The sequence below is a fragment of the Passer domesticus genome, chromosome 26, assembly GCF_036417665.1.
Source record: "Passer domesticus isolate bPasDom1 chromosome 26, bPasDom1.hap1, whole genome shotgun sequence".
NCBI lineage: Eukaryota > Metazoa > Chordata > Aves > Passeriformes > Passeridae > Passer > Passer domesticus.
The window spans coordinates 4,222,866-4,248,519 of record NC_087499.1 but is presented as its reverse complement, the minus strand read 5'-3'; the positions used below and the strand labels follow the sequence as shown (position 1 = coordinate 4,248,519).

Below are 25,654 nucleotides of genomic sequence, written 5' to 3'. Positions count from 1 at the left end.
TTTCTCACAAAACCCAAGGTGCTCACCCCTTGTTGTTCTCCCAAGCCAGGATTTGTCAATCTTAAACTTTGTGTGGAAGGAGGAAAATGAGATTGCAAAGAAAAGCGTAATGCACTGATGTGGAGGCCCAGGGCCTTAACATCAGAGTCTGAATTCTGCAGCTGTGAAGGACTGGTCCCAAATACGAGGAATAGATTTCTAGGTTATGGTGAGAAGCTTGCTTCTCCCAAAGATCTTTGCAGGCACATGCTGATTCATGTAAAGTTATGTTACCCTATTGGCCTGTTGGCCTAATTACCCCAGTTCAACCCCTGTTACCCATCTCTGGTCAGTCCCTAGAATGTTCTCCTCTCTCTGTCCCTCCATTGGCCCTCGTTTACTGCATTCCTCTGCCCCCATTTCCCTATTAGCTGACCCGACCCTTAACCCCTCCTTTGCACAATTTACCCCATATCCATTGGACCCTGACTCTCAGCTCCACCCTCACTACCCCATATAAAAAACCCCTGTGCCCTCAGCTCGCACCCTGTCTTTGTCCCTGGGCAGTGTTCAGCTCTGTGCCCTGTTCCTGTCCCAATAAACCCAGTGTGCTGCAGACCCTACACAGAGCCATCGTGCCTCCTTTGTCAGCTTTATAAAGCAGCCGTGAGCTTGGGGCTCCTGAGTGCCGGACGCTCCAAGGGCCTCGGCAGCGCCAGGACGCTCCAGCCTGGGACAGCCAGGCAGCTGAGGAGGAAGTCACTGCCCCTTTCCCCTCTCTCCTGCTCCATCTCCCAGCCCAGCATGGCTGCAGGACAACCTCACTACCAACGCCATCCTGACAGGGATGGACTGGGGGGATTGCCTTCCCCTTCCCTCTGCCAGGGAGGCAAATCCCATCTTCTCTGCCCTCCTTCCTCCTCTCATGTTGTCCTTAATCCATCCACGTTCCTTTCCCTTCTCCTTCCTCCCTTGCTCCTTCCTCTCCTTCTGCCTTTTCCTTTTCCCTTCTCCCTGTCTCTTCCTCTCCTTGTCCTTCCTCCTCTGGCTACTGAGCTGTGGACCGAGACCAGGGAGAACAAATCCCTGCCTCAGAACCTCGTGGAAAGGCCATTTAGAACAGCTCCAGGGCACAGGAATCCAATGGGGAGGAAAAGCCCCAGAGATCCCACACGAGGAGGGGCTGCAAAGCCAGCCCGGGGAGCTGGGAGGAGGTAAAACCCTCCATGTGCCGGGAAGGATGTGGGGAATGAGAGACGAGCTTCAGGCAGAGCTCAGCCCATTCCTGGTGTCTCCAAAGACGACAGTGCTGGATGCAGAGATCCATGGGGATACATAGATCCCCCTGCAGATCCATGGGGATGCAGAGATCCCCGCTGCAGATCCATGGGAATGCAGAGATCCCGCTGCAGATCCAGGGATATACAGAGATCCCCATGCAGATCCAAGGGGATGCAGAGATGCCCCTGCAGATCCATGGGGATGCAGAGATCCCCCTGCAGATCCATGGGGATGCAGAGATCCCCATGCAGATCCAAGGGGATGCAGAGATCCCTGTGCAGATCCATGGGGATGCAGAGATGCCCCTGCAGCCCCCGCAGGAGCCACGCTGGAGCACGGCGGTGCCTGAGAGGAGGCTGTGGCCCCGTGGCCAGAGGGGCCCCGCTGGAGCAGCCTGTCCTGGCAGCACTGAGCCCGGGGCACAGTGACCCACGCTGCAGCAGCTGGAGGGGGCTGTGCCCATGGCATGGACTCGGGCTGCAGAAGTTCCTGCACAAGTCTGCGGTGGGAGAGAGCCCAGGCTGCAGCAGGGGAACGACTCCTGTCCCTGAGCAGAGGGAGAAGCCCCGGGGATGAACTGAGCACGGCCCCATTCCCTGTCTGCGGCCCTGCCGGGGCAGCAGGTGCAGCGGGAAGGAGGGAGCCGTGCGGAAAGGTGGATTTAAGGGTCTTCACTTACTTCTCATTATCCTGCTCTGAGGTTTTGGAGTTCTCTGTCAGAAATCTCTCCCCTCCCCCACTCATGTACAGGGTTTTGGGGCGGTTTTCCCTTTTTGAAGGAAATCAAAGCGATGCACGGATGCTCCTGATTAGGGGTAGGAGCAGCGAGGCTGCAGGGCTTCCCGCTGAGGCGGAGGCACGGCAGGCGCAGGGCTGGGAAAGGCGTGGCGGGAGCTGCGGAGCAGTTTGTTGGTGCTGGCAGCTCAATGCCGCCGCGGGCCCGGGCCCGTTCCAGGGCTGTTCCTCAGCTCCGGCTCTGCCCTCAGGCAGCGCGGGGGGCGCGGAGAGCGCGGGGCGAGGCTGTGCCGCGTGCAGAGCCCGCCCGTGGCTGCGATTGGGCGGCGGTGGCGTCAGTCGTGGGTGCGGCGCGCTGATTGGCGGGAGCGGGGCGGAGGCGGGCCCCGGCGGCGGGCCTCGGGCGGCGGTGGCGCAGCAGCGGCGGCATTGGCGGAGCGCGTGTGCGGGCCCGGGAGCGGCGGCAGCGGCCGGAGCCCGGGGAGGCGGCGGCGGAGCTCGGAGGCGGCCCCGGCGCAGGTGGGAGCCGCGCTGGGCTGTGCGGGGGCTCGGGGCTGGCTGCGGGCCTCGGGGGCGGCAGGGGGCTGGGGCGGGTGGCTTGTGCCGTGCCCGGCCCGTGTTGGCCCTGGGCTGAGGGCGCTGCGGGAGCGGCTGCCCGCGGTCTCCTTGCCGCCGCTGCCTCGGCAGGAGCCGCTGCCGGAGCAGCGCTGGCTCGGCGCGCTTGCTGTGGCTCGGACAGAGGTGGCTGCCCCGTGGCCGGGGCTGTGCGGGCCAATTCCCGTGGTCGGAGGTTTCTGTGGCCCGAGGAGAGCGAGGAGTCCTGGAAAAGTGACTTTCTTGCTGGGCAGAGGCACAGGCCGTGGGGCATTGGCCAGGCGCTCTCTGCCATTGCTGTAGTACGCAGCCTCCTTTGGATCCCCATTTTCCCGGCCGCTTCTCCCTCTGCCTTTGCCCACTGGCTGAGGTGCTTGGCAGGTTCCGACTTCCGGATCCGCCAGCTGCATGTCCTCGTTCATGTGCACTTCTCTTTTTGTATAACAGCCGATATTCGTGGCTCTGTTAAATGTTTGTTCTTCCCTTGGAATTTGAGGAATTCAGCGGGAATTTTGTGAGCAGCAGTCCATTAAATAAAAAATGTTAATCAGTAACATTTTTTGAAACTGATGGTTTCTCCCTTTCTTATCTACAAGTCCCTGACTCTATTTCCAGGCAGATTCACTCAGTGATTTTTTTTCTTTTTTTTTTTTTTTTTTTTTTTTCCTTACTGGGTTTTCTTTGGTTTTGGGATTATTCTCGGTGCCCTCATTCCCTGTCCTTTTGTAGCCGTTTCTGGATCAGGAGGCCTGGCTGCCACCTGCATCCCCTCGCTCAGCTGCTGAATGAGCTGCACTCTCAAGGTGTCCAGCATGGTAAAAAGATGAGAGCTGCTGTAGCACATAAGAGGAGAAAGAGCATTTGTTTAACCCATGGTCTGCCTGGGAACTACGAAACCATGTCCCATTCCCATCCTTTCCATGTTTGGATCAGTATATGATCTGCTTTCTTCTTTCCTTTTTGATCTTTTTCACCACTTTTCCCTTTGTCTTCTATTTGTCAACTGCAGTTTGAGTCATTTAATTTTACCACCAACTCCTCCTTTTTGTGGTAACAGCTGATCTGATCCCATCCCCTAGTGAAATGTGTTCCTCATTTCAGTGGATTGGTCAGCAGGAAGGTCAGGAGCTGGAGCTGTCTGCTTGGTGATTCTTTTGAGGACAGTTTGTAATCTAATGATGCCATTGAAATGATAAAAGGGTTCTGTGGATCCTGATATGAATTGGTTGGGGTTCCCAGGGCCTGGTCCATAGTGTTGTAGGAATTGTTCTGGTGGCCATTCATGTTTTTGACATTTTTGGGTGCTCCCTACAGCCAGGGCTGCATCAACTGAGGACTTTTCTCTAATTAAATCATCACATTCTTGGATTCCCAACTGATTTCCTGAACTTGTGGTCGCTGAAAACTCCAGTGCCGTAATGCACACGATATAACACAGACATTGAGAGCACATGGTGGAGTGGGCAGACGGATGCTTCCCCCCCCATTATTTTAGTGAAGTTTTCTCAGCATTCTCCATTTGCTGCTTCCCTTTGCAGCTGAACCCATTTCTGTTGCAGAGTCAGATATCCTCACCATGGGCTCTGCCTTGAGCTGTGCAAATTCCATCAGTGGAAGCAGGCAGAGCTTGGGGTGAGGGGCAGAGGGAATGAGCCCAATTCCTGCCCCAGGCAAGAGACCCGGGTCCATTGTCCACACTTTGCCCCAGCAGTGTTAATTTGCATTTCTAAAGCTCCTCTCCTGGCTGACTAGAACCAAAGCTTCTCTTTCAGGGCAGTAATCTGGTGACTCCCATGTTCCTTCCCCTCCACCTCCCGTTGCCTTTTTTTTGGTAGCTTTTATGTTTGTTTGTTTGTTTGTTTGTTTTAACAATATTCTGCTAATTGTTTATGAGTTAAAGGGTCTTTAAACCTCTTCTAGTTTTTAAAAATGCAACTTTAAATTGAGCATCGAGAAACCCAGATCAAAATTGTGCTATCACTAAAGACATGCACACACATACCTAAAGAGCCTCTGGTTCTCTTAAGAATAAAAATTGATTCTGACACCCTTGGCCCCAACATTATTGACCATATAAATGTATGATTATTTAGAAAACAAAAAACAAACTCTCTTAATGTGTCAAATCTTGTCACCAAAACTCTCCATCATTTCTAGTATTAGAGACTCAAGGCATTATGTGATTCTGGCCAGGATGTGCAACAGAAATCATTTCGTCTACACACAGCCCAGGTGTGCAGAGAAAATCATTCCATGACACACGGCTTTTACTAGTTTTTCCCTAAACTTTATACCATCCAAAACTCAGAAATGCTCTGGTTTAACATTCATTGATTCCAAGTTGTGTAGTTTTTGGTATTTGGTTTCCCGTTGGACCCGGATTTCTTCCCCTCTGCTGTTCATTCGGTCCACACTCGTGGATTTCCTTCTCAGCCTTTTCCAGAGCAGGTGTCTCCAGCTCTGCCGGGGGCAGTGTCTGGGGTAGCTGTTGGTTGCAGTTTGCTGCTGGGCGTTGATGTTTTGTTGCTGGTCGTTATCTCTGTGGGTATCTTTTGGGCTGTTGCCAGTCTGTTGAGATGTTAAACTCATCTCTGTTCAGTGGTGAAACATCCCTTAAAAGAAACCTTTAAAATTCCTTTCCACAAGGCAAAGGCAGACCAAGCCTGAGTAGAGAAAGAAGCTTTAAAAGAAATAACCTTGGTGTATTTTCCATCAATGGGACCGCAGGCAGCCCAGTGTGTGAGTGTAGGTGAGAGGCAGAGTGGAATTGTGCCGTGGTGTTCCCCAGCAGCTGTGGCGAGTGCAGGCCCAGCCAGCGCTGAAGCTGCAGCAGTGGCAGCAAGGATTGGCCCCGGTGGCTGGAGCTGGCAGAGGAGGGTGGCCAGGCCGAGGATTGCAGCAGAGGATGTGTGGGCAGGCGCAGGGGCTTGGCCCGCTGTGGAGCCCTGGCTGCTGCTGCGTTGCCTTGAGTGCAGGCTCAGGGGCGGCCTGCCATCCTCCTGCTGCAGGCGGGAAGTGCAAATCTCCGGGGCTGCAGAGCCTGGAGCCCAGGCTGAGGGGTCCCCCCGTGTTCAGCTGTGCTGGCGGCTGTTTCTGGCCTCAGGGACACTTGGCATGGGCCACTTGGCCATTTGGCCACCAGTGCTGCTGCTTTGCCCTCCTTAGGCAGGAGCCGATGTCCTGGCTGGGTGTTGGGAGCAGCAAAGTGCCAAGGCAGGCTCTGTGCCAGCCCAGCTTCCTGTGGGAGAATATACCTTGATATCTGATGCGGTGGTTGCTGAAGCTGTCAGAATTGTTTCTGTCCCCTACTTAGGTGACATGGTGTCAGCAGAAGATATTGGAGCCTTCCTGCTCAGGGCATTTCAGTGCCAGGCTCTCACAAGCACACACAGCTCTGCCGGCTGAGCTGACCATGGGGGGTAACCTGCGCTTTGTCTGATTCCCCTTCCTTCCCTCCCTTGGAACAGGGTGTTGCTTTTAGACACCTCTTGTCCTGGTTGATTCAAAGTGCTTTGAAGAGGGTCCATATCTAATTTTCCCTCATTCCCTGAAGCTGCCCACGCTTCAGGGGTCAGTTCTGCGTTGGCCTGGCCAGACATATGACACAGAGGTACAACAGAACTAGCCTCTGTATCACCTTGTATAATATTAATTTGCATTTCCAGTTTAGAGAGTGAACCCCTTCCCAGTAAATTATAATCACAATTAGGAGCAAATAAAAATGCATGCATTTCAAACCCATTTCCCTCATCTTCTAATACTAGTAGAATAAAACCACACTTCTTTCTCACTTATCCGCTGCATAATCCAAGACATTTTTGGCATTTTCATCCCGTTAGGTCTGAGATTCAGAGTGGATGGGGAGGTCCCTGTGTCCATCAGGAAAGGCCTCCTCTGGATGCAGACCCCCCCTGAATGTTGTCAAGGGCTCCAGTGTGGTGGGTCCCTGGTGTGATGGGAGCTGTGACCCCCCTGCCAATCCATGTCCATCAAGGGGTGCACTTGCTGCTCGTGAGGGTGCTGCTGTCTGTGCTTGCAGTGTCCTTGTGCCCTGCAGCTGGAAGCCTGATTCCTTCCCAGGGGCTGTTTGGGTGGGCTCTCCCCTGCCCAGGAGGGCAGTGCCTGTGCCAGGTGCTTGTGGCTGAGTGCGTCCCCTGGGTGCTGGGGCCCCCTTGGGCCCTGGGGTTGATCCCTCAGGGGCTGTAGGAGCTGTGCCATGGCCTTTGCCTTCAGCTTGGCATTTTCCTGCTCCCTTCTTGCATTCACCTGCTGTGCCTTTGTGCCCAAGTGCTGCAGGGCCTTCTTGTGCCACTCCTGCAGCCCCCTCACTGCCTGTGGGTGCTTGTCTTGCTTTACAAGACAGGTGTCTGCTCGGGAAGGCAGAAAAAGTTTCTCTGGAATGGAGAATGCAAACCCCGTCCCTCTTTGTTATTAGGTGAGTGAAATCAAGGGGCTCTCAGGCAAAGGTTCGGGAATAGGAATGGCAGTTCTTTACCAGTGTGTATAACACAGCAAACACACAGCAGCAGCTGCGGCAGGGACAGCAAACAGAGCCCGAGCCCAGGGCCAGCCTTGGGGCGGCGGCGCTGTCCCCGTCGGTGCAGTTCCGGGCGCGGCCGGCAGGGGCGCTGGTGGCTCCGGGGGGCAGGGCAGGTGCAGTGATCCCCCCGTGGCTGCAGGGGGCGCTGCGGCGCGGGCTGGGGGAGCGGGCGGCAATGGCGGCTTTGTGCCAAGGGGGGAAGGGAGGGAAGAGGCTCCGCTTCACAAACGCCGGGGGCAGCCGGCTGCGGTGCCCCCAGCAGGGCGCTCGGAAGGCAGCGAGCTGGGCCGGCAGGATGTCTCCGCAGGCAGAGGGTGAGGGGCTCCCCGCAGGGCAGGGAGAGCCGAGCTCAGGATCCAGGGCACCTGAGCAGACGGGGATCGGGCTCTCTTTTAGTGGGGGAGGTGTTAAAACGGTTCCAGTTCAGCGTCTGTTCTCATGAGCAGAGGCTCACTGCACAGCAGAAGCAGCAGCTCTAGTCCGGGATCCGGCAGCAGCAGTGGAAACTCCCTTCCCTAAGAGCAGTGGCTCTAATGAGAGCGCCAGCAACTGTGCCCAGCCCCTTCTCCCAGCCCGAATCCTCAAGCATCTCTGTCCCATGCCCCCTGCCACCTCCCACCACTGCTCTCCCCACCACCCCCCTGCGAAAACTCTCAAAAAATTCCCAAAAAACCCCTTTGTCGCAAGGACCTAGCAATGAGCTCTCACCAGCAACTGAGTGGGAAGGAATTCCCCAGGTAATAAAGAACAAACAGAAAAGAAAACCAGAAAACCCCACCTCCAACACTGCTCATCCTCTGACAGCTGCTGAGCTTTCTGCAGAATCATTCTTTCTCCACTAACCCGAACAAATTCCTAACAAGAAAATCCTGATAGTTCCACATACCGTCCACATTTTGCACATGTTCCTTTGTCCTCCTCCTTGTGCTCAGGGTCCCCTCCCCAGCCGCATCCCAGAGCCGGTCCCTGTCCTGCCGCAGTGTCCAAAGGCCGCCCCCCCGGCGGGCAGGGCCGGCAGCTCCACGGGGCCGGGCAGCGGCCGGGGCGTCCCGCAGCCTCCTGGGGGCCGGGGGCCACTGCCGGCCCTGCCCGGGGCTGCTGGGGTCAGGCAGCGCCCGGCGCTGAGCCCCGGCTGCCCCACAGCCCCGGCCCGGCCCCGCAGCTCCCCACAGGCCCCCAGCCCGTGCTCCCGGTGCCGCAGCTCTGCGCCCGCTGCTGCCGCTGCCCAGCACAGAGAAACCCCCTGACATCCTCACCTCCTTGTTTGCCTCTCCTGGAAACCGGGAATTCAAAGTATTGGCTGGCAAATTTTCAGGCTAAGACTGTGCTGAAAAACGTCCCAATTTTTCTCTTCTTCCTCTTTTCCATCATCCTTTTCTTACCACACAGATTCCTCCTGCTTCTTCGTGCCTTAATCATATTGCTGCACTCTCACATTCACCCAATCCCTTCCCAGCACACCTTCAGCTGCACTCACTGCCTGCTGCGCCAGATGGTGGAAGGAATTCCGGACGAGTCCCAAGGTGTGTGGAAAAATTGACATCAGCAGAGCATTCTGTCCACAAAGCAGACAGAGGAGTTCTCTCAAAGTAATTTCATTCCTAAAAAAGGAACAGGCCATGGGACATTTCCCATGGGGCCTCCAATTGTTGGAGGATGCAGCGTCCTTTTCATCCTAATTTTCCTGTCCACATCTCTCTCTCCATTTCCCCATTGGCTGAAGTACTTGAGAGATACAGACATCCCAATCCACCTACTACATAGCCCTTTAACATGCTCCGCACTTTTGTATAGCAAACGATATTAATGGCTCTGTGAAGTCTTTGTTGTTCTTTTCCAAGTTCATGAATTGAGCAGGACCTTGGCTGAGCAGCAGTCTGTGTCATCAGTTAATAACATTTTCTGAAACTGAAGGCTTCTCCTGTCACTTCCTTATGTCCAAGTCCCTGGCCCTCTCTCCAATCAGATTTCCAGCATCTGTTTGTAAAGACACATTCCTCTTGTTCCTTTCATGGGGGTCCCCCGTTTTTGGGACAATCCCCCTGGAGCAGGGTGTCCCCCCCTTGCTGCAGCCCCACCCTCAGGCAGCGCTCAGCCAATCAGAGAGCACGGCGCTGATGACTCAGCAGTGTCCAGGCAGACCCGCAGCTCCCAGCGTTCCCCACCTGGACCCCCCTCGGCCCCAGCGCCCCCCGGGAGGGGAATTTGGGGAGGTGGGAGTGGGGCAGCGCCAAGGCCGGGCCCCCGCGCTGTCCTGGCGGGAGCGGCTGCAGTGGGGACCGAGTGCGGGCGGGAGCGGCCGAGAGCCCAGCGCTGCCCCAGCCCGACCTGCCCCAGCTCCATCCCTGCCCCTGCGCTGGGATGCTGTGGCTTTGGGGGGAAGAGGGAGCCGGCAGTGGGTGCTGGGCCTGGGGCAGGAGGAGAAGGGAAGGAGAAGCAGGGTTGAGGAACAAAATGGTCAAACGCTGCACGTGGGAGGAGAAGGTGGGATTGTGCAGGAGAAGGAGGAATATCAGGAGGAAGAGGAGCGTGAAGAAGAGCAGGGACACAGGAGTAGGAGCCGAAACAGGAGGCACCACAAGGTTCCACCTCTCCCTGTGTCTGCAGCCTCCCTCCTAGCCCTAGGAGTGTTGCCCCCTCCTACATGCAGCTGTGACCAGGGAAGGGGATCCACAATTTTCACTGGGGCTGAAGCTTGGTGTTACTGAGCTTTTCTGGGCTAAATGTTGGTGCTATGGATTTTTGTGGGGGCTGAATCTTTATATTTTAGAGGGGTTTTGGCTGAATCTTGATGTATGGGGAGTATTTGATCTGTGTCTTGATGTTTGGAGGATTTTTGTGCTGAATCTTAGTGTTTTGGAGGTTCTTACAGACACAAGATGCCCAATGACTTTCTGAGATGAACTTGGGCATAGAGGAACCACCAGCCCAAGGCGCTCTCATCTTTCTTTTTTTCCCCCAAACCAGGAGTTTTCATTCTCAGGGTGTGGCTGGATGGAGGAGGAGGAAAAACCCTGGAGATTCCGTACGAGGAGGGGCTGCAAACCCAGCCCAGGTATCTGCGGGGAGGAAAGAGCCCCCCTGAGCCAGGAAGGCAGCCAGAGATCCAGGCAGAGCTCAGAGCTGGTGGAGAAGCCTCATGGCAGGGAGAAGCCCCACAAGTGCTTGGAATGTGAGAAGCGTTTCAGCCGGAGCTCAGATCTGAACTACCACCAGAGGATCCACAGTGGAGAGAAGCCCTACAAGTGTGGGAAATGTGGGAAGAGCTTCAGCCGGAGCACCACCCTGTTGCAGCACCAGGTGATCCACACTGGGGAACGGCCCTACACCTGCTTGGAATGTGGGAAAAGCTTTGGATGGAGCTCCGCCCTGAGAGGACACCAGCGCATCCACTCTGGGGAGAGGCCCTACGAGTGTCCCCAGTGTGGGAAGAGGTTTCACAGCAGCTCCGATCTCCTCAAACATGAGCGGATTCACACAGAGGAGAGGCCCTTCCGCTGCCCCGACTGCGGGAAGGGCTTCAAGGAAAACTCCACCCTCACCAAGCACCGGCGCATCCACACCGGGGAGAGGCCCTACGAGTGTGGGGAGTGTGGGAAGAGCTTCTCCACGAGCTCTCACTTGAACAGACACCAACGAAGGCGCCACTAAGGGAAGCCCTGTGAGTGCCCCGAGTGCAGGAAGAGCTTTGTGCGCTGCTCCAGCTCCATCCCCCATGGGAGGATCCGTGTTGGATGATCCCCAGTGACCCCCGATGGGCAGAGCCCTGGTGACCCCTTATGGGGAATAAAACAGAGAGTAAACAATGGAGCTGATACAGGGGCCTGATATCTGAGGCCTGATGGAGCAGAAACTGTGGGAGATACAGACACAGATAAAGGGTCCTTGGGCAAGAGGTGACCAAGAAACATGTGAGACTTTGTGATAAGATGATGTTATCAGGTGATGTGATGTCATGAACAATGTGTAACCAATGGGAAATTGTTACCAAAAATAGAGCCCTATATAAGCACCATACAAGTCAAACTCCTTTTATACTCAATAAAATTGGCTTCTGATGTAAATTCAGATGTCCCCATCTCTCCATGGTCAATAACCCCTGTTCTGGGTGATCCCCCTTGGGTGGGGGGAAGGTGTTGGAGAGATTGCTTTCCCTTCTCCTTGTGCTGCTGTGATTTGGTTGGTAATAAATTCACTCCCTGTGCCCAGGCTGGGTCTGTTGTCCCCGTGCTGGTGCTCCAGGCGGGATCTCTCCCGTTCCTTCTCTCATCTCCCCGGCCTCTCCTCAGCCAATCAGAGAATGCAGTGCACAGGAGCCAGCCAATCAGAGCGAGCAGGTCTGATGACTCACCAGTTGCCGGGCAGACCCGCAGCACCCAGTGTTCCCCACCTGGCCCCCCCTCCCTGCCCAGTCACGGCCCCCCCGCGGGGTCCCCCCAAGTCCCTCCCCAGTGCCCCCCATAAACTGGACTGGGTTTAACTGGGAAGCTTTACTGGGAACACTGGGAGCAGCTGGGCAGGGCAGAGTGACAGCGGGGCTGGGGGGACACACGAGCCCCCCAAAATCAGCGCAGGGACAGAGTGGGGGGTCCCGGCCGGGCCCGAGGCCACGGGGAGGGGCTGCGGCCGGCGGCGGCTCAGGAGCTCTGTGGGCAGAGAAAAGGGGGTGACACCGGGCTGGGGGCCCCGGCGGGAGCACACACCCTCCGGGGGAGGGGGGACACGACCCCCAGGACCCCCCCCTCACCTTCTTGCACAGGTAGAAGCCGAGCCCCAGCTCCAGGAAGACCAAGCCCAACACGGACCCCTGTAAACATGATATATTATGAAAAATCCTTTGCCAGGATTTTTCGCTCCTGAGGAACTGAGGGACTCAGGAAAGAAATGGAAACAATAACTATCTGCTTCTGTGGAATGCATCAGGTGCATCTGTGATTGGTGGATGTTGATTGTTTCTAAGTAAGAGCCAATCACAGATGCAGCTGCATCGGAGAGTCACAGGATTTTGTTATGCATTCCATTCTTGTTCTTTGTAGCCTTCTGATGAATCTTTTCTCTCTATTCTTTCAGTATTGTTTTAATGTATCATTTAATACTGTATATATTATAATTTAGTATAGGTAGTATTAAAATGATACATTAAACCAGTTTTCTGAAAACTGGAGTCAGAGCTCATGTCTCCACACCTGGGATGTTCACAACAGACCCCCCGTCAGCATCTTGCTGTGGGCAGCATCTGGCAGCATCTCTGGGGGATCTGCAAGGGTCAGGACCCCCAAAACCTCTCACAGACACCCAAAGCCCCTCCAAGCACCCTGTCAGTCACTCCCAGCCCACTCAGGACCTCCTGAAACCTGTCCCAAATCCCTTCCCAGCCTCCTCAGGACCCACCAAAGCCTCTCCCATCCCTCTCAGGATGCCACAAGTCCCAGTTTCCCCCCATTGCCCCAGCACCTCCAATCCCTCTCTCACTCCCTTCCCAGCCCCACCAGGACTCACCAAGACCCCTTCCAGTCGTTTCCCAGCACAACCAACTGTTGTGGTTTGTGTTTATTTTGCTAAGGTATTGTTAAATGCTTCATTCTGGTGTCCCGCCATGTTTTTCCCAAGTTGGTTTATACCTAAATTGTACCCTCCCTTAAAGTTGTCCCTCAAGCTATTCTCCTCCCTTTGTTCTAGTCCCTTCCTGGCCTCTCAAGGTGACCCTGCCCCTCTTTCCGTGTCTGTCAAAGTGTCATGATCTGCTAGTACAAACGGGGGTCGTGATGGTTCATTTTTCTTATTTTGGCCAAGAGGTGGGGCAGTTCCTGGGCTAGTGTGATGAGCGGGGATTGTGAAGCAGGTGTAAGCCAGCAGAGCAAGCCGCTCCTGGCCAGGCCCTGCTCGAAGCCGTGTACCGTGGCGGCACAGCAAACAGCTGCAAACAATCACCCGGCGAGCATCCACCTCAGCCAGGCCAGAACTCCAGCCAGGGTCTCCAGGGTCTTGGTCTCTGTCCTTGCGACAGTCGTGAGGCAAATGAGGGAAACTTCAGACCGTCTCTTACACCACCCCGTGACTCACGATTGTCGTCAAGAGCTCTCCATTAGCAGGGTTCTGTAGTGTCGTTGCAAAGTCTTCGGGACTCAGTGTTGGTAGCATATCCTGGAAAACAGAGACAGTACACAGAAAAAGAGAGAGGAAAAGAAGGAAAATAAAAATAGGAAAAAGCAAAAATAGGAAACACATACAATCAATATTAATTGAAACATTTTTTTAAATAAACAAAAGAAATCACAAAAAATCAAAACTAATTTTCACAAGAGTACAGAAAAAAAAATATTTCAAAACCACACATTTAAATTTTATAATCGGCTTGCGTCAATAGCCGTGTGGATTTCCACAGGGAAGAGGACATCAGCCAGGTTGTGTGCATTAATTACAGATGTCAATTGTGTTAACCGTTTCATTATTCTCCATTTATAAGAAATGAGATTGCTGATAAATCAAAACTAAAATCAAACAATGATGGGATGACACAATTTGTTCAGGATGCTTGTGGCAGTAGGTGACCACCCAGAAAGAATATCCTACCACCTGTGTTCTCCATCTTTTCTTATTCTTTCTATGACACAATGTATTTCTTTCGCATTGTGATGAACAGGTACCAGGGTTTTCTGTCAGTTTTCCTTGATTTTTTTCTAAAATTTCAATTAAATCCTGATGAAGCAACAATTGCTTTACCAAAGACAGGTTCATCCCAATGGGGATAGGCAATAGTTTGTGAACCAGTGTGTAATTGAATTGTAAAAGGTAATGAGAGGTAACTAATGCTTTATAAGAAAAATCACATCCTGTAATTTTGGTAAAGTTAAAGGAATTTCAATGAATTTTAATATCTACTAATATGTTTTCCAGGAATACAACAACACAAGCAGTTTGAAGCATGCACACCCATTGCCTGTATATATACAAGGACTGTTTCAGAAGTCTGATTAGGATGAATTTCAAAATGACAGATATTTTGCTCTGTGTCTAGACAAATGCCTTGAGCTAGGAATGAAGGAAGCATGGAGGGAGAAGGAAGGCTGCAAGGGACCCGTGTCCTCGATGACCTCGTTAACTTTACAAAGGTCATGGAGGAGGCTCCATCTGTGCTTGCCAGGCTTTTTAAGAACAAACACAGGGGAGTTCCAAGGGCTGTTGGTAGGTATGATGTGGCCCTTGGAAAGCTGCTCCTCCAAGAGGAGCTCTAGAGTGCATCATTTCTCTGTTGAGAGGGGCCACTGATCCACCCACCCCTGGGTGTCAGTCATCCAGGTGAGTGGTGGGTGGTGCCCTCTGCAGTGGCCCCAACTAGAAATCCCAGGATAGAGGTGGGATTTCAAGCCGAGCTCCCCATTGGGACAGTCGGTCCCTGGGCCACAGGGTGAGGGATGCCCTGACTACAAATGGCCTGATGGAGGCAGTTTGGCCCTCGGGTCCCTCTACTGTGATAGTATGGTTTCTCCTGATGGAGAGGCAGGTCCTTCAATCCCCAATGTGGTCGTGTTCGAGGGTCCCAGGACAAGGGAAGAGAATCTTGACTCCATGTTTCAGAAGGCTGATTTATTATTTTATGATATTATAATAAAAATGCTATACTAAAGCTATACTAAAAAGAATAGAGAAAGGAAAGCATCAGAAGGCTAGACAAGAATAGAATGGAATGAAATGAATAACAAAAGCTCGTGACTCTCAGAGAATCTGAGGCAGCTGAACCACAGTTGGTCATTAAGTAGAAACAATCCACATGGACCAATCAAAGATGCACCTGTTGCATTCCACAGCAGCAGATAATTATTGTTTTTCTTTTCCTCTGAGGCTTCTCAGCTTCTCAGGTGAAGAATCCTGGGCGCAGGGATTTTCCATCAAATATCAGTGACACCCCAAGATGACTCCAGTGACAGGAGTCACTCCCAGTCCGGGGGCCATTTAGGTCGTGTAATGATAGCAATGTCAGCCCCTGTGTCCCCCATCCCTTGTAGGTAGATGTTATTACCTTTATTTGACAGGCCACACTCTATAAGGGGTTAGTCTTGGCCTATGATTTCAACCCAGAATGCCATCGGGTGCTCCAGGATATTGTCTATATTTAATGGCAATAAAAAGGCTTGGGGGATCACAGTCTCTCTGTGCAGGAAGTATGGTGGTTTTGTGCTGCAGACAGTGACTGTGATTTCGTCAGTTGCCCCATCAGTTTAAATTTCTGGTATAACTTGTATTTCATTTGGTCCATGAATACAATTACCTATTACCAGCACATTTCTCAGGCCCTATGGGGGTCCATATTTTCCAGTGGGAATACAATGAAAAGCAGAGTTGTCAAATTGTATGGACAAAGCACTCAGCAGCTGGCATCGGGTCCTGACTTGAACTTGCTGGAAAGCCTTGGTGACTCTGCTCTGCTGCTCAGAGTATGAAGTATGAATTGCCCCACCTCTTGGCCCTGGGACTTTCCCACTCCCGAGTAGTGGGGAGGATACAGTGAAATGGCTTTTCACTCGCTGTCTTTGCGTGGGGCTGCCCCACGCTCCATTAGAAGTGTTTTGGCTGATAATGGTGCTGGTGGTAGTGAGCCTGCTGATGATAACAAAACTGAGAATGGTTGTTAGAATGTCTCTTGCAATCCATACAATGGGATGAATGGCACCCCTTTTGTGGCTGCTGGTCTTTAGGCATTTTGTATTCTGGACAGTCCTTCGCAAAATGGCCCAGTTCCCCACAATTAAAACATTATGCAGCATCTTTGGATGTTAAAAAGGCCTCTGATCCTCCCTTAGCGATTGCCCATGCTTCTTGTGTTCACTGGAAGTTAATTTGGTTAATTTGGAAGTTAATTTGGTGGAAGTTAATTTAACCATCTGGTCTGGTGATTGCAGGTTCTGGGTCAAAGGGAAAAGCTCTTAATACTGTTTTGCACTCATCGTTTGCCTTTGCCAAGGCCATTTTATTTAGCACTTCCTTCCTAGCCTCTGGGCTTTCTATTTGTCTCTCAAGTGCAACTTTATGTCTGTCTACAAATTGTATAAAAGTTTCATTTTCCCCTTGTTTGATGTTAGTGGAACTCTGTGGAGGTAAGGTGTTGTCGGGTTGAGGAGCAGGGATGTCTTTGCAGCAGTGGCGATGTCAGTGAGTGCCGCTTCTTGTAAATGCTTTGCTTGCTCTTGTGGCTTCTGGAAGTCACCTTCTCCTGCCATTTGTTCAAGGGTTAAATTTGGTTTGTTGGCATCTTTTGAATATGTGTCTGCCAGTGATCTGAGATGCCTTTTTCACTGCCTCTCTCACAGCACGTACTCAGCTGGGGACAGGAGACAGGTCATATTTTCATTTTCATGCAGGACTAAGACATGGGCATTAAAGGTAGCTTCCAGCAAGTTTTTTAAGAAATGCAACCCCCGACCATATTCCTTAGCCACTTCCAAGAGCTCCAGTCCCCACAGGGGATCGGCTCCCAGGAATTGATTGCAGTCGCCCTTCTGCTGCATTTACATATAACTGGGAAGGCCAAGATCTTTTTGGTGAGCTCTGAGCCCTCCCAAGTGGCTTTCCTCTGCAGCTTGGCCCAGCAATCCTCAGACTCGGGACCGGAATATGAGTGTGAGGAATCCCTACTCTCGTCCTCCAAGGAGGACAGAGGGCGTTTGATGACTGCAGGTGGCCTCTTGGGGCAACCAGAATTTGCCTGTTTGTGGGAGGCAGTGGAAGCCAATATGGCCTCCTTCTGGTCGCTGTCATCACCACTTCCAGTGTTGTGGGAATGGGAAGGGGAGGGACCATCAGGGGAGGAGCCGAGAGAGGAGGAGGTAGGAATGGGGTGCGCAGTCGGGAGGGGATTTCCAATAGAGAAGGGAAGTCCCAATGTGGACATGCTTCCCAACACAGAAGAGGAGGGGCAGGGCGTGATGACAGACATAGAGAAAGTGGCAGGATGTAGAGTTGACAAAATGGCCGTCACCTTTGTGGGGTCAGTGCCATTTTGTGGGGAAAGGGTAGGAAAACTTGGAGAGGGAAAAGACAAGATGGAAGGGGTGGCCACATTGCCAGCACCACCTTGGAGAAAAAAGGGGGGTGGTAGAACTGGGCACGTGGGCATTGGTAAGAGGGTTAGGGGAGAGCCCAAGGCAGCATGGCCAGTGCTGCCCTGGAGAGGGGACAGAGGACTCTGGGAGATGTCAGGGAGATGGCAGCAACCCTGCACCTGCTGGCGGGATCCATCTCCTGATCCTCCCTGAGGCGGGGAAGAGGGTTTAGGGATGTGAGGGGAGGAACGTGGGGAAGGGGTTTTCAGCTGGCTTCCTGAATGTTTCTCAATATTTCCTACAGACTTAACAATAATATCAAACAAAGGGTAAAATTTCCCCACTGAAAGATCCCCTTTAACGTGAAGAATGTAGAACCTTTCCTCCACAGGGTTCCAGAACTCATAGTTAGAATGGATTCCCTCATAATATCAGAAAAAGACTTAAACAACCAAAACACAAAACGTTTTAAGTCTCCTTTTGAGAAATGAAAGTTTTTTCCAACAAGGATTCCTTTAACCTGGGTAGAAACGTTCCTCTGTGGGTGGGTCAGTTTGGCTTCCATCCCCACACTTGCTCCTAACACTGGAGAGGAAAAGAAAGCAAAGGAAAGACGAAAAAGTGTGACCTCCAAATCTATTACTCACACGACCATGGGTCAGCAAAAGCTCTCAGGATGGTCCGTCAGCTTTGACTGATCTCGCCTCAAGAAGGTTGCCATGGGATTCCCCCAATAAAACTTAGAAGTCTCCTCTGGGACCTGGCTGCTCTGAACACGACTTAATTCCAGTAGCAAAAAAGCTACTGGAGACGCTTCCAGGAATGCTCCAAAGAGGTCCCTGCTCAGGCTGTCAGCTGTCACAAGCCGCTAGCCCGTTGGTGGTGGAGCGAGAGGCAGCGGTGCCACGACCTTCCAGAAGTGTCTCCAGTGATGAAGCTGCTCAGTGGCACAGGAACACACACACAATCACTGCAGCACACACTTCTCTTGTAGAATCACCAATGCAAAGGAGTGGGAAGGGTCTTTGGATGGAGGTCAGAGGAGGAGGTTTATTCCAGCCATGCTCGAAGGGGACCAGGGACAGAGACAAAAAGAACAGTGCAGGGTGCAGGTTTGAATACAGGGGACCAGGGGGGCAGAGCAGAGCATCAGGGCCAATGGGCTGAGGGCTCAGGGCGGTACAGAGGGGGGACAAGGGGTGGCAGCCAATAGGTAATGGGGGCGGGACACTGCAGCAATATGGGGCCAATGGGTAAGCAGGGAAGGGAGAACATTCTAGGTTATATACATATAAGGAAAAAGGGGTGGAGAGGCCAACAGGCCAACCAGGGAGGTAGAAGTGGGTATATTTGCATATACAACAAAGCATCCTGGGAGAGGCTCTGCTCAGTTGCTCTGAACAGGTGAGATTTCTCCAACTTAGGGTCTGTCTGTCTGTCCAAAGGACTATAATGGACCTTTGTTCTGTAGGCCCAGCATCCTCCACAGATGCTCAGTGGAAAAAGGCTGGTGAAATCTGTGGGGCATGGAAACCAGAATATCACACTCCTCACGACTGACTATCTGGCCAGAAAAGGAGCCCACTCAGACCCTTTGGTCAAGCTCACATTCCCAGAGAGGCCCTTGAGGGTATTACTGAAGCTGTGCATATCACATTTTGAAAGGTTCCTGATGCTGTGATCCCCCCAAAAGTATTTGCTAATGTAAAGCAAGGACTGTCTGAGCCTTATATGCAATTCATTGGCTGCTTGAAACAAGCTCTTAAAAGACAAACTGAGAATGACATTGCCAGAGAGGTGTTGGTTTTAATAGTAGCTGTTGAAAATGCTAATGAGAATTGTAAAAAACTTCTTAAGTCCTTGCATAAGGAGGAACACACCCTGCTGGAAATGATAGAGGCATGTAAGCGCCTGTGTACCTTCAGCATACAGCAGCAGTTACTCATAAAGCTGTGGGGCTGGTAGAGCTAATGCCTTTGCAGCTTTGAACACTCTGCCAGGGGGGCCTCGAAAGTGCTTCAGGGTCAGAAATCTGGGCAATTGAAAAAGGAGTGTTTTGGAAAGAGAGAAGCCACGTCTAAAGCTCACGGTATTTGCCCTTGTTGCTGTAAAGGAAGGCATTATGCTAATCGACAACATTCCAAGTTGTGGATTTTGAAAAGAATTTGATATTGGGAAACAGGAGTTGAATTGTGGGGCAGTACCGTGCACAGACACAAATGCCCCAGCCGGTGCCCCCGAGCAGAGCGCAGCAAGCCCCAGCCCAGCTGCCACAAGCAGCCTTCACCATCTCCAATTTACAACCATCCACACCAGGGAGCGCCAGGCTGGACCTGGCAGCCTCCATCACAGTAACCTTACTTGAGTCATCCGTTCATTTGCTTCCCTCAGGAGTTTTCAGACCTCCCGGGCTGCGTATGCATGCATTGTTTTTAGGTCGGTTGTCCACCTCTTTGATGGGACATTTTGTTCTCTCTGAGGTTATTGACTCTGATAATGAGATTATGATCATGGCCTGGACACCCCGACTGCCTTTCACTGTTCCCCAAGGAACTTGAATAGCTCAATTGATTTTATTTCCCCAAACCATGAGCATACCTTTCACAGACGTAATGTGAAAGGCGGATTTGGGTCTGCTGGAACACCCCAAGTATGCTGGGTGAAACCTATATTAGAACAATGCCCCACATGCTGGTGTACCCTGACATTAAAAGGACAAAAGATAACACCTGACAGCCCCATAGACACAGGGGCTGATGTTACAGTTCTCTCTCAAGCCAAATGGCCCCCGCATTGGTCCCTTGCTGAAGTGCTCCAGGCATTTTCAGGCACTGGAGGAAGCAGCTGCAGCTGTCAAAGCCACCACTTGATATGGATCAAAGGCCCCGAGGGACACCTGGCCTCAGTCAGACTGTTTGTATTACCAGTGCCAATGGTACTGTGGTGGGGGATGTTCTCTCCCAATGGGGCTTTGGAATTCAATCAGATTTTTAATGTGGGCCATTGAACTGTGACACTTTAAAACTAACCTGGAAAACAGAGGATCCAGTTTGGGTGGATCAATGGCCCCAACCATTGCAAAAGCTTCGTTCATTAACAGAGTTGTTCCAACAACAACTCCAGAAAGGGCATATTGTCCCTTCTACCCATCCTTGTTGTCAAAAAACAAACTGGCAAATGGCATTTACTCCATGATCTTCAAAAAATCAGTGCAGCTAAGGGGGACACAAGACTCTTACAGCCTGGTCTCCCATCTCCTACCGTGATTCCCCTGAAATTGGGACTTGACTGTTATTGATTTAAAAGATTGGGTTTTTGATGTTCCTTTACCTCCCGATGATGCTCCTAAATTTTCCTTTTCAGTTCCAAGCACAAACATGCAGGTGCCCTTACAGCGATATCACTGGATAGTTTTACCTGAGAGCATGAAAAACAGCTGTACTATTTGCCAGAGGTATATTGCTAGGTCCTCAGTTCTGTTCATCAACAAATGCCCAGTGTTCTTTTGTACCATTCTATGGATGATATTCTTGTAGCAGCTGAACAACAGGAACTCATGGAGAAAGCCTTAGGTAGCCTTTGTCACCCAAGCTGTAAATCAGGCAGGGCTTTGCATAGCTCCTGAAAAGGTACAAAAACATCCTCTGTGGAGGTATCTGGGGTGGTGCATTGGAGTCTCTTCAATTTCTCCCCAAGCTCTGCAAATTCAGACAAATATTTACACCTTACATGATGTGCAAAAACTTTTGGGAACAAGCAACTATGGGTGCTCCTTTTTAGGGATTTCAAATGCAGAGCTAAAAGGCCTTCATTTGAACGGTTAAATGGAGATTCAGACCTTTTATCACCTAGACAACTTACATTCCAAGTTCAGCAGATGGTGCAATGTGTAACTGATGCCATAGTAAACCAACAAGCTGCACCCTGGGCACCTGAGCTTTAATCATCTTTTTAATAATCTTGCATCCAGCAAAACAGCCCCATGCCTTGATGTTTCAATGGGACTCCAAGACACCAGACTCTTTGCTTATCATTGAATGGATTTTTTACCACACTGAATGAACAAAACCATCAGTACCAAATTGTGGATAGATAGAATGTAGGAGAATAGAGATAGTGGTGAAGGTAATCTCACCCCTAAGGAGGAGTTACAGCTGTGCTAATTATCAAGAATGAAGAACAAGCCTGGCTTAATGTGGAGGATTTTGTGGACAGTTAGCTAGCTGACAAAGGTCACACTGATATAATACCATTAGTTAAGCAAGAAGGAGATGAGGATAGGAGTCAGCAGTCAGCGTCCAAACCTGGCAAGGGCACTGTGCCCTTGGTGCAACATCAGGATGGGGGAGAGAATCGTTAGCTAGAAATATGAAGAAAAGATGAGAACAGCTACAACATAGTAGCCACAAGAATGCTAAGGTAGGCGTAGTTACCTGATAAGTAACTAACCAATAATGAGCTGGCCTTTTGCAATATGTATTAGCCTCATTAACACCAATATAAATGTATATGCCTATCAATAAAGTTCCGAGATTTGCTGATCACTCATATTGAGTGCCGCATTTCTTCCGCCGATTACCACAGCTTAATAGGCCACAGCTGGATCCAGTTAGGAGGGGTATTGTAAAAGAGTAGGTTGGCTGGTTGAGATGTAAGATGGAGTTTGTTGGCTGTGCAGAGGAGGAGAAGAAGGAGTCAGTGCTGTGAGGAGCTGCCCATGAGAAATCACCAAGAAGGCATGAAACCTTTGCAACAAGATGGCAACACCCAACATGAAATGATGGCCCAGCTGGTTGTTAAGGCCTGAAAGAGACTCATTTCTCTTGCAGGAGAGAAATTTTTCACTCTTTTTCTACCTTTTACCACCTTGTATTTGAATTGGATATTTCAGGAATCAGAGGCTGTTCAGATGGCCTTTGTTGAATTCAGTGGACCAGTCTCAATACATCCTCCAAAACACAAGCTTTTAACACCTTTATTTCAATTGACAGAGAAACCCAAAGAGGAGTGAGGTTCCCCTTCAAGCCTTAACAGTATTCACAGATGGTTCTGGTCACTCTCAGAAATCAGTGTTAGTATGGAGAGACCTCTCTTCTAGTGTCTGGAGAGCAGATGTATTTGCAGATAAAGGGTCCCCCCCAAATTCTTGAACTTGCTGCTGTTGTCAGAGCTTTTTAAAAATTTTCTGTTCCTTTTAATCTGGTTACAGATTCAGCTTATATTGCAAGAATCTTGATGAGAGCTGAAGCATCAGTTTTGAAAGAGGTTGCAAATTCACAACATTTCTATTGCTTGCAGCTCCGTGTTTTTTCTTTAGAAAATAGAACATCTCCTTAATTTGTTATGCATATTTGATCACATACAGACCTTCCCAGATTTTTAGCTGAAGGGAACAGGCAAGCTGACCAAACAATGCCTGTACAACAATCCGTTCTTCCTAATAAGATAGAACAGGCTAAATTGAGCCTTTGTTTTTTCACCAAAATGGTGTCACTTTGATTTGGCACTTTGGCATTAGTAAAGCCCAACTTGTAGGAATTATTGCTGTTTATCCTGATTGCCAAAGGTGTTTTTTTCCCTCTGTTGCAGGAGGTGTTAATCCTAGAGGGTGTCAGACCCTTCAAGTCTGGCAGTCAGACGTTACCCATTTTTCTGAATCTGCTGTTTAAAATACATTCATTCCTCTATTGATACCTTTTCTGGTGCTCTTTTTGCATCTGCCCATTCAGGGAAAACAGATAAAGATGTCTCTACACACTTCACTGCTGTTTTTGCCACTCTTGGTATACCATCTGAAGTGAAGACAGACAAAGGCCCAGCTTATACTTCCCATCGAGTTGCTACCACATTTGCCTTATGGGGAATTACACACAAAAATGGTATTCCTCATTCCCCAACAGGCCAGTCTGTCACTGGACGGGCTCATGGCTCCCTCAGGCATCTCTTGGTACTAGAGAAATGGGGAGCCAGAGATGGCATCCCTGCCAAGAGACTGCAGAAAGCCCTTTATGTTTTCAACTTTTTGAATTGTTCTTTGATGGACCCCGACCCACTGATTGACATTTTAACTGTAATTCACAATGGCAACAAAAGGAAAAAAACCCTGCTTTAGTGAAGGATCCAGAATCAGGTAAGATATTGGGACCTTACTCTTAGGTCACCTGGATTAGAGGTTTTGCTTGTGTCTCCACAAAGAATGGTCCCAAATGTACTGCAGCAAAGAATGTGAAGCTGTTCTGAGAATCTTTGACTGCATTACCTGAAGATTCACCTTGAACACCAACATCCACAGAGAACCCTTGTGAACGGGACCTCGCCACCACATCAGCACCTGTTTAACCTCTAACAGACTTTTGCCCTTGGGAAAATGGTTAATATTACCCCCCAGTATCAGGGTTTACAGGACTTGGTCAACTTCTGGGGGATTGGAGACTTGGTGGATGGATAAGAAATGTCATCAAAATAGGCTTCTATGTATTAGGCATTGTATTATGTATTGTTATGCTTATTTCTTGTATTTTACAGTGTGTGAAAAAATTAAGACAAGTCACTTAAGAGTGTATTTTTGTTTGAATAGATAGGGAGAGGTATGGGGAATAAAACACAGAGCACAGTGTAACTGATAAAGGGGCCTGATATCTGAGACCTGATTGAGCATAAACCATGGAAAAGACAGACACAGATCAAGGCTCCCTGGGCAAGAAGTGACCAAGAAACATATTGAGAGACTTTGTAATTAGATAATGTTACCAGGTGATGTGATGTCATGAAGAATTTGTAACCAATGGGAAATTGTTACCAAAAATAGAGCCCTATATAAGTACCATACAAGTAAAGGGAAATGGGCAGTGACTTCCTCCTCACCTGCCTCAAATGTCCCACACCACCTTCCTTTTCCTTGCAGCCTCCTCCAGCTCCATCCAGATAAAGGCTGGGATTGACAAATCCTGGCCTGAGAGAAAAACAGCAGGTGAGCACCTTGGGGCTGCTGCCCAAGTCCAACTCGAGAAGTAACCGCCCTGTTCAGGGTCGGATGGGCCCAGACCCTGCTCATCTCCAGCCTCCCCCACCTCTCCAGGCTGCCGGGATCCCCCAGCTCTGGGATTGGCCCCTGCTGCTCTCCCCACTCCAATGCCAATCAGAGCCCCAAAACCAATGTCCCCCCACAACTGTTACCACGGCCCCAGCTGGTACAGACAGTTTGCCACAGGAATCCTCCACAATTCTCCAAAGGGGCAGCTGCATCTCACCTTTGGGGCCCCACATGATCCAAACATCCCCTCCCCTGAAAAAAAAAAACCCTCCCAGAGACCCCTCGATGGTTTTGGGGTGAGCTCCCCCTCCCCGCTCACCTGTGGGATCTGGGGGGTGTCGATGCTGCCAGGGCCAGGGGAGCTGCAGACTCAGCAGGTGGGTGATAAAACCCTGTGGTTCTGCTGCAGCTCCTCCTCTTCCTCTTCCTGCTCCTCCTTTTCCCATCCACGCCTCCTCTCTCCCTCCGCTTCCTATTGCTCCTCCTCCCTGCCCACCCCAGATCCTCCTTTCACACTCACCTCTCCCACACAGGTGCAGCACCACCAGCTTTTGGGGGAAGGGACCAAGGGAACCTCCCATGAGCCCCCCAGGGATGGGCAGGGAGCTTGGAGACCCGGCCAGTGCAGATCCATTCCCCCCCAGATCCCCAGGGAAGCACTCCAGGGATCAAGCCATAGGGACACTAAGGGATACCCATGGAACAGCCCTTTTTTTCATCCCATCTCCACCTTTCCCTCCCATCTCCCATGGTTCCCCCAACCCAAGGACCACTCCCAACTCAATTTGGGGGTCCCATCCCTCTCCCGCTCTGAATCCTCTTTTTCCCTGCTCTCCCACCCCTTTCCCATCATGCTTCTAGCTACACCTCTCGTCCCTGTGCTTGGTTGTGGGGGATCCAGGTCTCTCCTGCTCAGTCTGGGGGGGTCACATCCCACCTTTCCCTCAATTCAGGCAGCTCCTGGCAGCTTTTTCCTGCGAGCAATCCCTGAGTTTTGGGACTATTGGGGTGTACTTTAAGAGTGTGACAGCTCTCTCTGGCTTTCCCCTCTCTGTTGTGACCCCTCAGCTGCCCCCAGCACCCTGGGGGTGCTGGGATTTCCCTCCTGGGGACAAGGACGTTCATCCCCTTCCAGAAGCCCAATGCCTGGCTGGGGCTCCAGGTCAGGGGGTCCTTGAGCAGCTGCCCCAGAACCTCCCCCAGGGTCTCCCAGCACAGCCAGAGCCGCTCAGCCTGGGATCCCCAAAGGCCTCAGCAAGCCCCAAGTCCCTCCCAGGAACCCTCAACTCCCTCAAACCCAGCATCCCCCACATCCCCTGCAAGTTCCCCCCATGGCACTGGCCATGGCCATGTCCCCACTTGTCACTGGCCATGTCCCACAATGTCCTCACCCATGGCTGTCTCCCCACCATGTTTCCATCCGTCATTGGCCCCCACATCTCCAGCCATGCC

The 25,654-nt window shown here is 51.3% G+C and overlaps 1 protein-coding gene and 1 long non-coding RNA gene across 5 annotated transcripts; one reads left to right on the top strand and one right to left on the bottom strand.

Moving 5' to 3' along the window:
* Nucleotides 1–2,117: 2,117 nt before the first annotated feature.
* Nucleotides 2,118–11,197, top strand: LOC135286404 (zinc finger protein 391-like). The gene is made up of 2 exons (XM_064399558.1): nucleotides 2,118–2,514; nucleotides 10,097–11,197. The coding sequence occupies exon 2, from the start codon at nucleotides 10,124–10,126 to the stop codon at nucleotides 10,778–10,780; it is 657 nt and encodes a 218-aa protein (XP_064255628.1). The 5' UTR covers nucleotides 2,118–2,514; nucleotides 10,097–10,123; the 3' UTR covers nucleotides 10,781–11,197.
* Nucleotides 11,198–12,889: 1,692 nt separating this feature from the next.
* On the bottom strand, nucleotides 12,890–24,950 carry LOC135286411 (uncharacterized). Of its 4 annotated transcripts, XR_010350732.1 has the most exons (5): nucleotides 24,522–24,950; nucleotides 24,034–24,121; nucleotides 20,587–20,790; nucleotides 17,817–18,106; nucleotides 12,890–13,273 (listed from the first exon to the last, which is right to left on the bottom strand). It is a non-coding gene; the product is annotated as an uncharacterized LOC135286411 (long non-coding RNA). The 4 variants fall into 4 exon arrangements; XR_010350731.1 differs by lacking the exon at nucleotides 17,817–18,106 and having other exon boundaries at nucleotides 20,587–20,867; nucleotides 24,522–24,945; XR_010350729.1 differs by lacking the exon at nucleotides 17,817–18,106 and having other exon boundaries at nucleotides 24,522–24,941.
* Between the last annotated feature and the right edge of the window lie 704 nt (nucleotides 24,951–25,654).

Coding starts and splice junctions, on each gene's coding strand:
- LOC135286404 (XM_064399558.1), top strand. CDS start 10,124: ATGGAGGAGGAGGAAAAACCCTGGAGATTCCGTACGAGGAGGGGCTGC.